This window comes from Colletes gigas, unplaced genomic scaffold (genome assembly GCF_013123115.1).
Source record: "Colletes gigas isolate AHSC1104 unplaced genomic scaffold, ASM1312311v1 Colletes_gigas_Sc00067, whole genome shotgun sequence".
Taxonomy (NCBI): domain Eukaryota; kingdom Metazoa; phylum Arthropoda; class Insecta; order Hymenoptera; family Colletidae; genus Colletes; species Colletes gigas.
The window spans coordinates 304320-318160 of record NW_025106696.1 but is presented as its reverse complement, the minus strand read 5'-3'; the positions used below and the strand labels follow the sequence as shown (position 1 = coordinate 318160).

At 39.1% G+C, this 13841-nt stretch overlaps 2 protein-coding genes across 2 annotated transcripts in view; one reads left to right on the top strand and one right to left on the bottom strand.

The window, feature by feature from the left end:
- Nucleotides 1-1539: 1539 nt before the first annotated feature.
- Nucleotides 1540-6778, bottom strand: LOC122403641. The gene is made up of 2 exons (XM_043407266.1): nt 3763-6778; nt 1540-3656 (listed from the first exon to the last, which is right to left on the bottom strand). The coding sequence occupies exons 1-2, from the start codon at nt 6776-6778 to the stop codon at nt 1540-1542; spliced, it is 5133 nt and encodes a 1710-aa protein (XP_043263201.1).
- A 4420-nt stretch (nt 6779-11198) lies between these two features.
- LOC122403648 (R3H domain-containing protein 2) overlaps nt 11199-13841 on the top strand; it is a 35381-nt gene continuing 32738 nt past the window's right edge. Inside the window, exon 1 of the mRNA XM_043407273.1 lies at nt 11199-12615. The gene's annotated coding sequence lies outside the window, so the exon portion shown is untranslated. The remainder of the gene's footprint in view (nt 12616-13841) is intronic.

Here is a 13841-nt window from a genome sequence, read left to right as displayed (position 1 = left end):
TTTGAAGATAAATGGACTTAGGCCACTTCCAAAATAAACGGCTTATATATTGTTTATCTAGAAGCACTGTTCTCTACCTCAACTGTAAAAATATCATTATATTTTCTTTTGTGCACTAATGGGGTTTTACCCGTATAGTAAATAAATTCCATGTGTATATATTACAAATAAAAACATATGCACTGCGTTAAAAGAGGAAAATCAATGATTTTGTTAGTATATTTTACAATAAACACATAAATATTATTATTAAGTATCTCAGAAATTATACTCTTTAAGTGGAAATTTATTCTTGTTTGAAAAATGATAGTATTTAAAATAGACATACATAACAGAAATATTGATAACAAATAAGAAAGTGCCACTCATGAAAAACCTAAAATCATACAAATGTGTTTTTTTTTTAAATTAATTTATTTTTTAACACCAGCTTAAGTTATTCTTCGAACATGAACAAACTTCCACCTCAAAAATCCAATCGAGAATAAATATAAGATAATCAATAACTAAAATTGAATTAATTTCTATATTCCAACAATATAAATAAATTACGGAAATTAAAAATTTAGTCAAATTTTATCGAACAGTCTTTGAAGAGAGCAATGCAAATGCAAAAAATGTAATTTTTCAAGATAAACAGAAAACATTGCTGACTTGAGATTATTAACAAAAAGACTGCAATAAAAATGGTATTGATTAAAAATAATTATACTTGAACACTTGGAAAAAAAGGAGCAAAAGTTTTTCATACTCGTTGTGGGCTCCCACAAGGTTCGTGGAGCCGTTTTATTGAGGAAATAGACAGTTCAATACTATTTACCAATACTTGAATTTATTTACAATATGTACATATGTGTTAACAGTTTTTCAATGTTCTTGGTTCAATTTTAATCCTTAGTTCGATTCTAATTTGCAAAGGTTCTTGAGGTATTCTAACTGTTCTGAATGTTCTACTGTTCTGAATGTTCTAATGTTCTGATGTTCTGATGTTCTGAATGTTCTAATTGAAGAGTCCTATGCCCCGCGAATATATAAGGATTCCCAAATAGGTGGAGACATTTGGTATCCAATCAAGCCCCTGTCCATCCCTCGTGGGCCAGTCCTCAGATATTCGAAATCCCGCCCACTAAGGGTGGTACAGGGGTGGATGTCCGCGGTCCCAAGAGGCAGGTATGGTCCCAAGGTACGGTGCTTAACGGCTTAATAGTACGGCAATTTGCTTTGTACCCTAAGGTACTTGCCAAATTGCTACTCAAGTAATTTAACTAATTTTAACTAAATAAGGGGTCCGCTGCTAAGTGTTGGAATTCCCAACATTCCGCCCACTTTGAACTGCTCGCATGTTCAACTACAATGTACGATATGCAATACAATTATTTGAGTTGGCTAATAATCAATTGACGTGAATCTATCCAGATACGTCAGTACTTAAATTAAAGGTTACATAATTATAATAATAGAGTTCTATGATTATACAATTAAATACATCTATAGAGATATGTGCGTGTACAGTACTAAATATTAAAATGCAATAGAACTCTATTCTTGTCCCGGTACTGTGTCGTTATCAGTGTCTATAGGTAAGATACAAATTTTTGTTACTGGGCGTTTTACAATCCCATCGGAGACCTTAACTGATACGACTCTTGTAATCGTATCTTTCCCTGGATGAAGTTCGGTGATCCGTCCCATTCTCCATTGCAGTGGTGGACAATTATCCTCCTTCACAACAACCAATGTCCCTGGTGCGAGCGGAGAGGGGGATGCTGTCTGCCACTTGGTCCGTTGTTGTAATTGGTGGAGATATTCTGTGTTCCATCGTTGCCAAAAATGCTGTAACATTCTTTGAATGTGCTGGTAGCGATTAAGTCGATTTTCTGGGATGTGTCGAATATCAGGGCCAGGGAGCGCATTCAACGTGTCACCAATAAGGAAATGTCCAGGTGTCAATGGAGATAAATCAGTAGGATCGTCGGATAAAGGATATAGGGGTCGGGAGTTCAAACATGCCTCTACTTGTGTTAACAGCGTATACAATTCTTCGTACGTAAGTTTCGTATCCCCGATAACGCGCTTCAAATGGAATTTCGTGGCCTTTACTGCTCCTTCCCATAATCCACCAAAATGAGGAGCGCGAGGCGGAATTAAGTGCCATTCAATTTGATTATCACTTAAAAATTTGGTTACCCGTTCATTGTGTTTACTGTCCCTTAAAAGTGTGCCTAATTCGAGAAGTTCGTTGCGCGCGCCGATGAAATTGGTTCCATTGTCGGAGTATAGACTGCGGCATAGTCCTCGGCGGGAAATAAATCGTCGCAAGACATTTAAGAATGCATCGGTACTTAAATCTATAGCTAGCTCTAAATGAATTGCCTTTGTCACGAAACAGACAAAAATACACAAGTAGGCCTTCGATGTGACCCTCGTACGTATTTTTTCCTTTATGAATACCGGGCCTGCATAATCCACGCCGCATACAGAAAATGGGCGCGTTGGGATAATTCGTACGGCAGGTAAATTCCCCATCAGGTATTCTTGAGTCACGGGTTTAGTCCTGAAGCATCGAACGCAATTTCGTATTGTGTTTTTTATAAGAATTTTACCTGAAAGCGGCCAATATCGTCTGCGTAACGACGATAGAGTCGCTTGACAGCCTGCGTGCAATAACCTTAAATGTTCATGTGCGACTAGAAGTTTTGTAAGATGATGTTTCGATGGCAGTATGACGGGATGTCGTTGATTAAAGGGAAGCTGGGCTTCTTTCAATCTACCGCCCACCCTGATCAGTCCAGTTTCATCGAGAAATGGATTCAAAGATCGTAGTGTACTGGATTTTGGGAGCGCTTGCCCAGTCCTTAATTTCTTAAGTTCCTCCAGAAAACAATCTGATTGTGTAATTTGAAGAAGACGGATTTCGATATCTTTCAATTCCTTTACTGAAAGGTAACCCGTGTGTACACTGGTAGTATCTTCTGACCTATTCACTACCTTGATGCGATTATGAATACGGATTCTTACGTTTTTTACAAACCGTAGACAATATGTGATCGTGCGTAGGAGTCGCGTGAATGACGAAAATCGTTCGAATAAATGTTCCTTTTTTACTGCAATGAATGCACACTGTACTTCGTTAACGTCTGGTGTTTCAGTTGTATGTGGTTCTATTGCTGGCCAGGTAGCTGTGTCCCTTTCTAGCCATGAAGGTCCGTTCCACCAAAGGGTTGCCGAAACAAGTGACGAAGGGTTGACTCCACGCGATATGATGTCCGCAGGATTTTCCTTTGATTGCACATACATCCAAATTCCGCGAGATAGTTCCTGGATTTCAGACGTCCTGTTGGCCACGAATGTCTTCCATTTACTGGGTGATGATTTGAGCCATGCAAGCGTGATCGTAGAATCACACCAGTAGTACTCGTCGCAGGATAATCGTAACGCTTGCCGCACCTTTCTTGTAAGTCGTGCCAGCAGTACTGCTCCACATAGTTCTAATCTTGGGAGAGTGATTACCTTTAATGGAGCTACGCGTGATTTTGCACATATTAACTTAGTGGTCCATTGTCCGTTGTTGAACGTCCGCAGATAAAGACAGGCTCCGTAGGCCTTCTGGGACGCGTCACAAAACCCATGCAATTCAATTTTCTCAGCTTCTGCAGCTAATACATGACGAGGAATAATAATGTTATTTATTGACCCAAGCTCCTCGCGAAATGTTGTCCATCGTGAATGGAGATGTTGGGGCAATGATTCATCCCAGGAAACTTGTAGCTGCCATAGTTCTTGTAATAATATTTTGGCTTGAATAGTAGCTGGCCCAATCAGTCCGAGGGGGGTCAAAAATCTGGGAAATGTCCGATAATATTGTTCGTTTTGTGACACGATGTTCAAATGGTTTTTGCACTAAGAATCGCAGTATGTCCATCTGCGATTCCCAGAGAAGTCCGAGCGTTTTTATCTCCTTGTCGGATGTAATGTGTACGTGGGATTGTATTCCATCCGATGGATTCAAAATACGCGACTCGTTCGTTGCCCATTTCCGGAGTTCAAAACCCGATGTTGCCAGGATAGATGATACGTCATTTTTTAATTTGATCGCTTCTTCTAAACAGTCCGTGCCAGTCAAAAGATCGTCTACGTAGAAATCTTCCAAGATTATACGACTGGCGGCTGGAGAATCTTCTGCATAAATTTCTCCAATGCATTGCAAGGTTCTGGTCGCCAGGAAAGGTGCGGATGTTGTCCCATACGTCACAGTATTTAATTCATACGTTTTAATTGGCAAGGTACTATTTTCTCGCCATACTATTTTTTGGAAGCGACGATCTTCCTTACGTACTCGTATTTGGCGATACATTTTCGCGATATCTGCTGACAGAACATACCGATGTTTGCGGAAACGTAATACAATCGACAGTAGATCCTCTTGTACCACTGGCCCAGCCATCTGTACATCGTTCAGGGATAGTCCAGATGTAGTTTTTGCGGATCCATCAAAAACTACGCGCAATTTTGTGGTGCTGCTGCTCTCCTTTATGATGGCGTGATGCGGTAAATAGAATCCATCTTCACGTTGCTCCTCGTTTAGTTCCGTCATGTGTCCAAGTTCTTCATATTCCCTCATAAAGGCAATATATTCTTGTTGAATCTGCGGTTGTTTGGTCAACCTTCGTTCCAATGCAAGTAGTCGGCGTTCTGCTTGTTGTCTCGAATGTCCTAGTCCGTTGATCTCTTCCTTGAAGGGAATTGCAACCACGTGTCGTCCGTCGTTATCCCGAGTTGAAGTTGACAGGAAATGTTTCTCGCAATAATGATTTTTGTCGATGAGACGTCCTTCATCAATACATTGTTCAATTTTCCAGAAATCCGCTACTTGATTATGTAACTGTTGATTCGTTACAACATGGCACGTGGTTCGTGTTTGTGTTGTAAGATGTGCGCGAGTCATATTACCAATGATAATCCACCCGAGCTGTGTCTTTTGTAATGATGGGTAGTTCGGTCCTAAAGAGTGGCGTCCGATGCACAATAGGTCCCAAAACATACCTGCTCCGATAATCATATCGATTTCCCCGGGTTGATGGAAATGGGGGTCCGCGAGCATGATATGTGCAGGAATCGGTAAATCAGATAAGTCGATGTGTGTGCTTGGAATATTTCCGGTTATTTTCGGTAATAATAGACATGAAATTGATGTGGTGAATCCATTGAATCTTGATGTTAATTTTACGCATGATTGATATTGTAAGTTACGTGCTAAATTTCCTATTCCCGAAACTCTAATGTTCGTTGTACTACACGGAAGTCCTAGTTTTTTAATCAGCGCGTCAGTGATGAAGTGAGACTGAGATCCTGAGTCTAACAATACTCGACATTTCTGCCTATGTCCCTTACAATCATTTATATATACTACCGCAGTGGATAACATTGTACAATTGTCCCTTGAATGTGAAATGTACGTATGTGAAGTGATTTGTTCTTTAGGACGGTTCGTGTCAGTGTCCGTATTTACATTTTGTGTTTGTTTGTGCGAGAGTGAAACATTGGTCGATACTGATGGTTTATGTGCACCACTGTCTAAATGTAAGAGGGTGTGATGCCTTTTTGAGCATTTCCTACATCCTCCACGCGTACATTCCATATTTCTATGTCCTTGTTGGAGACAATTAAAGCATGCACGCAATTCCTGAATCCTCGAAATACGGTCGCCCGGAGATAATTTTAAAAACTGAGTGCAATTATACAACGGGTGCTCAGCCTTGCAAAGTATACATTCTGTCCGCGTGTTCGCAACGTGTGCTGCTACATTCTTGAACCGAGTGTTTCGTGTTTCATTAATTATTGCAATCTTATTCGACGGTACTACCTTGGCCTTTGCAGTTTTTTCAAGGTATTTACAATGCTTCTCTAAAAAGACGGTCATATCCCGCAATGTAACATCACTCGCAATGTTCGATTGTTTTTGTTCCCACTCACGTATCGTTACAGTGTCTAACTTCGTCGTTAATAAATATATAATTAGACTATCCCAATGTTCTGTTGGTTCTCCTAATGCATTAAGTGCGAGTAAACTATTTTTCATATCATCGAGTAACCGCCGAAGTCCCGAGTAAGATTCTTTCGTTAATACAGGCAAGTCCCATAATGTACGGATGTGGTCGTGCTTGATTGTATTGCGATCCTCGAATCTGTCCTTTAACGCTTTCCATGCAAGACCGTAATTTAATTCAGAAACTCCTAACGATTGTATTACGCGAGCTGCGTCGCCCTTTAACGAGGAATTTAAATAATGAAATTTTTCAATATTACCTAGAGCTTTATTGTTATGGATTAATGATTCGAATGTGTCCTTGAATTTTAACCACAAACTGTACGTCCCATCGAACGTAGGTAATTCTATCGTAGGCAATTTGACACGAAATTGAGGTTCAGTTCCCGAAGACGAGGTACTTTGTTTTGATATGTTCGTGTGCGCAAAATTTTGTACTCGCGTTTGTGCAATATAATCCTTTGCTGCGGCAACTATATTACAATACGAAGTTTCAAATGATTCTCGTTCGTTCGCGTTCTTTTCTTCGAGATCGGTTCCTTCTACGATATCTTCTATTAACGATTGTATCCCATCAAATTTTTCATACAATTGCGAAATTTTTCCCAAATGAATTTCCAGTGCTGTTACCGAAGTTGAGCGGTCGTATGATTCAAAAAATTTCTTAAAACGAGTCAAGGCAGTCTTCACCTTCGTACGGTCCGAAATGTGCGTTTTCAAGATTGGGTCCATAATTGCTACTGTTAACACAATTCGAGAAATGCAAGAATGACTTACGGATTAGATGAGTAAATAAGGAGGTGATCAGTGAATGCTTCCCAGATCAGCTTCCTCGATGTCCGTTGTGGATTCTGCAACGCCGTTCCAAGTCCTGTAGTCCGTCAGGGCCTAGCGTCTCTCAAATGGATCAGCGTCGGCTACGTGGAAGTCGAAAGCGTAGAATTCCTTGATGTCCGTCCGTGGTGTTTCGATACAAACACGATGTCCTTATTGTTCGATTTATCGTCCACAATTGTTCACAAATACTGTACACATTAAACACTGTATCCGGCTCGAAGGACCATATGTGGGCTCCCACAAGGTTCGTGGAGCCGTTTTATTGAGGAAATAGACAGTTCAATACTATTTACCAATACTTGAATTTATTTACAATATGTACATATGTGTTAACAGTTTTTCAATGTTCTTGGTTCAATTTTAATCCTTAGTTCGATTCTAATTTGCAAAGGTTCTTGAGGTATTCTAACTGTTCTGAATGTTCTACTGTTCTGAATGTTCTAATGTTCTGATGTTCTGATGTTCTGAATGTTCTAATTGAAGAGTCCTATGCCCCGCGAATATATAAGGATTCCCAAATAGGTGGAGACATTTGGTATCCAATCAAGCCCCTGTCCATCCCTCGTGGGCCAGTCCTCAGATATTCGAAATCCCGCCCACTAAGGGTGGTACAGGGGTGGATGTCCGCGGTCCCAAGAGGCAGGTATGGTCCCAAGGTACGGTGCTTAACGGCTTAATAGTACGGCAATTTGCTTTGTACCCTAAGGTACTTGCCAAATTGCTACTCAAGTAATTTAACTAATTTTAACTAAATAAGGGGTCCGCTGCTAAGTGTTGGAATTCCCAACACTCGTAATGTATTTAGAATCGAATAATTTTACTGAATTTTCTAGCAAAACTCCGACACATTACATCCTTTTCGGGGCTGATCTTTCCTTCTCCGTGCTATACATCTCACCGTTGCGCTCGCAAACAAATAGTAGACAGTGTTTTAACGATGGGCGTCGAAAAACAAGGAAACAGAAGCTGATTGAATCCCCCGGTGGGCGTATAAACAGAAAATCCATGTTCCGCAAATGACATTTCGAAGTGGTAGGGAACGTTAGCCTTAATCCAGCCAACCCAGTTCCTGCAGAGACAGCGCAGGAAACTTTATGCCACAGATTTCTCGTGTACCAAGATCTTTCATTTCAGATATCTACGATATTCTTCGAGATATTAACGACACGAATCCTCTTATTGCCAAAGTTCTTTTATTTACATAACTTTTCCTCGCAAACGGTTCGTTTCTTTCGTTCTTGCACGGCTTGTTGTGCTTCGACTCACGTTTAACCGTTAGCAGTAACTTTTTTTTAAAGATATTACGGGTATACCGTACTGTTGCAAGAAATTTATTTTCGGAATAAGAAACATTAATTTAAATGTAAACGATCGATGCAGCTTTTAACCGTGATCGTGGCCGAGCTGAAAGTTACAAATTACTCGGTAATGCGCACGCAAGCCTACGGGCAAGGTCTGGATGACAAATCTACCCTTCTAGAGGTTTCTAACGCTGCTCTTTTCATCCCTTTCCCACGAATTGTTCGACGAAAATCATTTTGCGAACCATGTTGCAATCACGTTCTCTAAGAAAAGCCAACAAAAAGGTTTTCGGCCGCGGAAAAACCGGTTGTTTACTTTTTTTTCTTTATCTTCGTAGCACGGGTCGTCGAAAAACCGAATGTCAAAGTTGCAAGTATTTTCAAAGGTCGTAGTATCACGATGTTTCATAAGTCACGCGAATAAAATCGTTATCCAAATACGGAGGCGGTTAACGTATTAAAATATGCTTTCTGTTATTTAAACATATAAGTTAGGGTGGAACGAAATATAGGGGATGAAGCCAAAGATAGCCTTTTATTACATAATGGTATCTAAGCTGCCACAATTAATTTAAACTGCTTTTTCGTTTCAAAAGCAGACATCAGTTTTTGTGATTCGACTTAAAATATGTTTAAAACAGTATAAAAATAAAAAATTAGTAATATAACATACAGTTTCCTTAGAAATCAACCAACATATGTTACATTTTCCAGCAGTCCAACACCCTATGTATAACAATAGCAGGTATAGCCGCTTGGCGGTTGCAGACACTGCGCGACTTGGCCGGTCGAGCCAGCATGTCACGACGCGACGCAGCGTTCCATTCAATTAATTTTTATAAGGCCAATTTTAAAGTGTCCGTATTTTTAAAAGTTGGTCCGTGACCAACTATATGCCCATTTTTTTCAGATTTTTAAATATTTCCCCGCTATAAAAAAATGACATTTGTTGTAAACAATTGCAAAATAAATAGTTAAAAAAATTTTTTTTTTAATTGAAATAATTTTTATTTGATACTCTCATGGGTCTGCTACAAGTACCTAAAATTTCATTTTTATAACTTCCTTACTTTAGCAGCTATTATTTATTGAAAAAAGTGAGCTCTATATTTCAAACAGATGTAAAACCAACAATTTTTAAAATTTTTAAAAATCCTTCGAGTTACGTTTATATATCACTAAAGACTACAACATATTCAAAGTAGAACAAAATCCGACGTGGTACTCCGAAAAGTGTCCGACTTCGCATGGAATGACCCAAGTTTAATTTTTTATTTAAATTAAATGGTCCACAGAAGAGAGTTTTGTTATTTGAATAGTTCTTACCAAACTGATTAACATTTACTTAAACCGTTTTCTTTACGCGTCGTTACACAGCTGAAACGAAGAATTAAAATCGATTCTACAAATACCTTGAGGAACAAGTGTTCCAATCTATTTCTAATGCGTAGATGATTTCCTGGAACATTTTAGGAACAATGTTAGTCTTGTTTGGAGTTTCGACAGAGGTGAACAGACAGTTTCAGTATTTTCGAAGTTTCCCTAGCAGATGAAACGTTCAAAATGGCTAATTTTGACGCAAAGCTGCTGCAGTATTGTTCAAACTTACAATTGAATACTTCCAGAAATTATAATTACAAAATGATTAAATTAAATCGCAATTCAATTATATTGAAATTCGTGATTCAGATCTTTCAATCGATTAAATTGTATTAATTATAAATTACGATGTAATTTAATTACAATTATGAATTAATAGATAAGTACTTTGAATAGAAAGCAATTATTATGACGGTTGGATTATTATTTATAAATTCATAATATCCTAACAAAAATAAATATTACAAAAATGAATAACATACAATAAGCCTCGACTGTATCTAGTTTGCAATATATATTAAAAAGACTTATTTAACAAAATTAAAATATAAATAAAATGAAATAAATCACTCAATAACAACAAAAATAAAAAGAAGAACATCTTTACTAAGTAACAGTAGATCATATTAACCGATGATAAATTCACTTCAAGATCTATACAGACATTTAGAAAATCAAGTATTAAAAAATTATCAAAATTATGATATTTTAATGTGAAGCGTGTTGTTTAAAATTTTTTTGGGGAATATTTTGCAAATAAACTACAACATATTTTGCAGTCAACTTTATAAGGTTTATTCATACATGTTTCAGTGACATTTTAAATTTGTTTGGGCGTAAAAAAGTTACAATAAATGGCACTGCATGCTCTCAAACATAGTCGCTTTTAAAAAAAGGTCGGCTCGCAGTGTCCATGATTTCAGCCATTCTGTTTGTTTGAAATGGAAACACGTGAAAGATTCTTGATCAGTATGAATTTGGCTATAGCAGGTACTAGAACAAAGAAAAGAGTCGATAATTTAAAAAATGACAAAACTTGACAATACTTTGATTATCAATTTTTGCATAGTCTTTTTTTCAAATTTTGCGAGTCTAAAGAAAGATACAAAATTTTGGGTTGATTCTAATTAACACGTTAACTACCGCGCCAGTTTTCCATATCCAAAGATGTCCTCAAGATTTTGAAAGATTAGAAACAGAAATATTCGATGATTTAATGGTGAATTTGTTATTCTATGTTGTTTCAAGTTAAAGACTATTTCTATGTTTCTAACCTTTCAAAATCTTGAGAAAATCTTTGGACATGGAAAGCTTCATGTCCAAAATTCTCATCTAATCTCTAATCAAAATATTGATTATATGTAGACCATTGTAAGCTACATAACCTAAAATTTGTTTCAGTGCTTATTTTCGTAACCTTGTTAAAATGCAGAAATTCTATTTAAATTTATTTCCCTCGACGTCTTAACTTGTGACTTAATCTTTCTAATATCATAATAGTAAATCCTGTCAGCCATGTATGGGTGACGTGACAATCGAAGTGTTAAGAAAGTACAAAAAAAAAGGAAATCGATTTTTCAAAGGTTCGCGGCAGAATACCCCATTAAAGAAAACACAAGTAAGTCGGTAATGGGGGTGCGGTTGGTAACGGGGACGCTACCTTGGTAGATCATTAATCCGATTAGGTTTTGACCTACTGTGTGTATATTTTCTGGTTGGAAAAGGGCGCGGGTTCAGAGCCGGAAATCTCGGCTAGTATCAATCGCGGCACAATGACGTCGCTGATCAGAAGCACGACAGCGATTCACTCCACACCCGGTACAGTCGTAGGCACGCGCACGCGTGCACTTGCCCGACAATACGTGCTCCCCTCCCCTCTCTCCGTGGTCGCTCTCTCCAGAACCATTTTTCCTCTATCCCCGCTTTATCGTTTCCTTTTACTCTCTCCGTCAGAAATTTTACCCTCACTCCGGCATCTCCGTTGGTTCTTGGAGCATCTTCATCCCCTTCTCTCTCGGTCGCGTTCGCTGGCTGGCTGGCCGAGTGATTTCCTTTCCTCTTTGTCTCTCCTGCTCCTCGATATCCTCCCTCCTCCTCGCAGACCCGACCAGGCGCGCGCGGTTTCTGTCTCAGTCTCTCGCTCGAAGCGGTCCCGTTGCGACCTGTGCTGCGTTCCACTCGATAGATTGCGGCTGGTCCAGGTCTCTCGGTGTCTATTTCTCGTCCTGATCGTCCCATAACCTCCATATGTTTCGAACGTGTTCGGTCGAGGTCGCCGGGATAAAAAGATGAACCGCGCGAGGAAAGAAGCGTGGCGGCTAGACGCTGCTCGGCCGAGATAGCGGCGAAGAAGGGATCGCCAGCCGACAGAGAAACAGTGTATTGCTATTTTCGAGACGCCGTGGAGCCCGGCCAACGCGTGCGTCCGGCGTCCGGCGTCCGGTTCACGGTACGGACAAAAAAAGAAAATCAACGAGGATTCGCGGGTGGAAGGTCGTCGGGAAAAACCGCGACGCGACGGATAGATCCTACGATCTGCCGCTCTCCTACGTCCGGAGATCTTCTCCGAGTTGAAACACCGAATCTTTCCTAGCTAAAGTGTCGACGTACGAGTGCCAACACCGTGAAAGTTGAACGTTTCGAAGAGTTGAATTAGCGCGAGTGATCTTCGAGTCTCTCGATCCCGCACGATCGTCCCGGCCGGAGTATTGACCCGCATTAACCCGCGGATTCCCTTGGAAAAATCCGTTGCGAGTTGCAATTAACTAAATCTCTTTAAAATTAACTTTCTTTTCGACAGAATCTTTTTAACAGTAGATTTAACAAGATCGAGAACGACTTTAAGCGATTGCTTCGGTTGCATCGTCCGATCGACGATGATTGTGCGGGATCCGTCGACGATCGAACCCGTTAAATAGAGTTCAGTTTCGAAGAGAGAAGACAGGAAAGCGACGATGACACTGTCGAAGACTTAACCATGTTTGCGAGTCACTTTGCTACGACCGTTCCAGCTCTTTGTCAATTGCTCGCCATGGAGATTGGCCTGTGGAGGTTGGTTGTGATTTTTCTAGGTTAGAAACGGAATTTATCGTGTCGGGCGAGAAACAGTGAACGATTGGTTCGGGATTTACAGTTTCGACCTTCTCTGGATCGTTATTGGAATTGTTGGAAAAATGGTGGAACGCAAAGTGGAAATCTCTATAATAAATCGAACGTCGAGATAAACTAAAATTCAAGCATTTTACGAGTTTTCGTACAGTGCAAATAATAAAGCTCAACTTTTCGAGTACAAGACTACAAGAATATGTACGTATGTTTCTACGTATAGATTCGTAATAGTAAATATTTGCTAATATAAACCTTTTAGTGTATTCGAACGTTATGTCGTTCGTTCGTTCGTATTTAATACACTGAAATTCTGAAGAGGGCCTTCGAATATACAGCATCGGTTCTGTATTGTAGAAAGAAAGAAAGGTCAGTACTGAAAGGAAACGCGAGTAGTACGTACTGGGTCAGACGTTTTAGTCAGCCTTCGCGAGGTCAGCTTGTAAGCAAACTTATGACAGATTACCGGGTGAATCATGATGCTCAAAAACATTATTAGTATGCATTAGAGATGGCGTGAACTGCTACTTTTCAATCACTCGTAATTCGATCACGTTCATTCCCAATCATGGTGATTTTTCACAGTGATTCGTGATTCTTCGTGATCGCTTTTGATTGGTGAGGAGCGTTCTTTTCACTTTTCACGAATTATGTCCTTAGACTAATAATTTTCTTATTAGGAGAAAGGAAAGGAAAAGTTAAAAGTGATAAATAGATGTAAGTGTAAGTTTTAGTTCTCATTGTTTCAAAATTCACTTTGTTTTTTCAACAAAGTGATCTATACGCAAAACTAACCTATTTGCAATTTTTAATTCTAACTTATTTCTTTATAATATGTATGTTTTCATATAAATGAACATACGAATTTCATTACTGATGATTTTATACTTTTTCTTATTTTTAAAGCGAGTGTTTTACACCTGAGCAATACTTCTTTTTCGTGGCAACAAACTTATCATTTATTTAAATAATCATTGCTTAGACTACATTACTATACAATTTAAATTTGGCGCATTTGTAATTCTTTGAATTTTCACTGAGGACAGTTAGCGGAACACTAACGATCACAGTTAACGTGAACCGCTACTAAAACGCCATCTTTCGGATCACGGTCGTGAATGGAGTTTAATCACGAGCGTGTTCGTGATTTTGTGATCACTGATAAATCACTG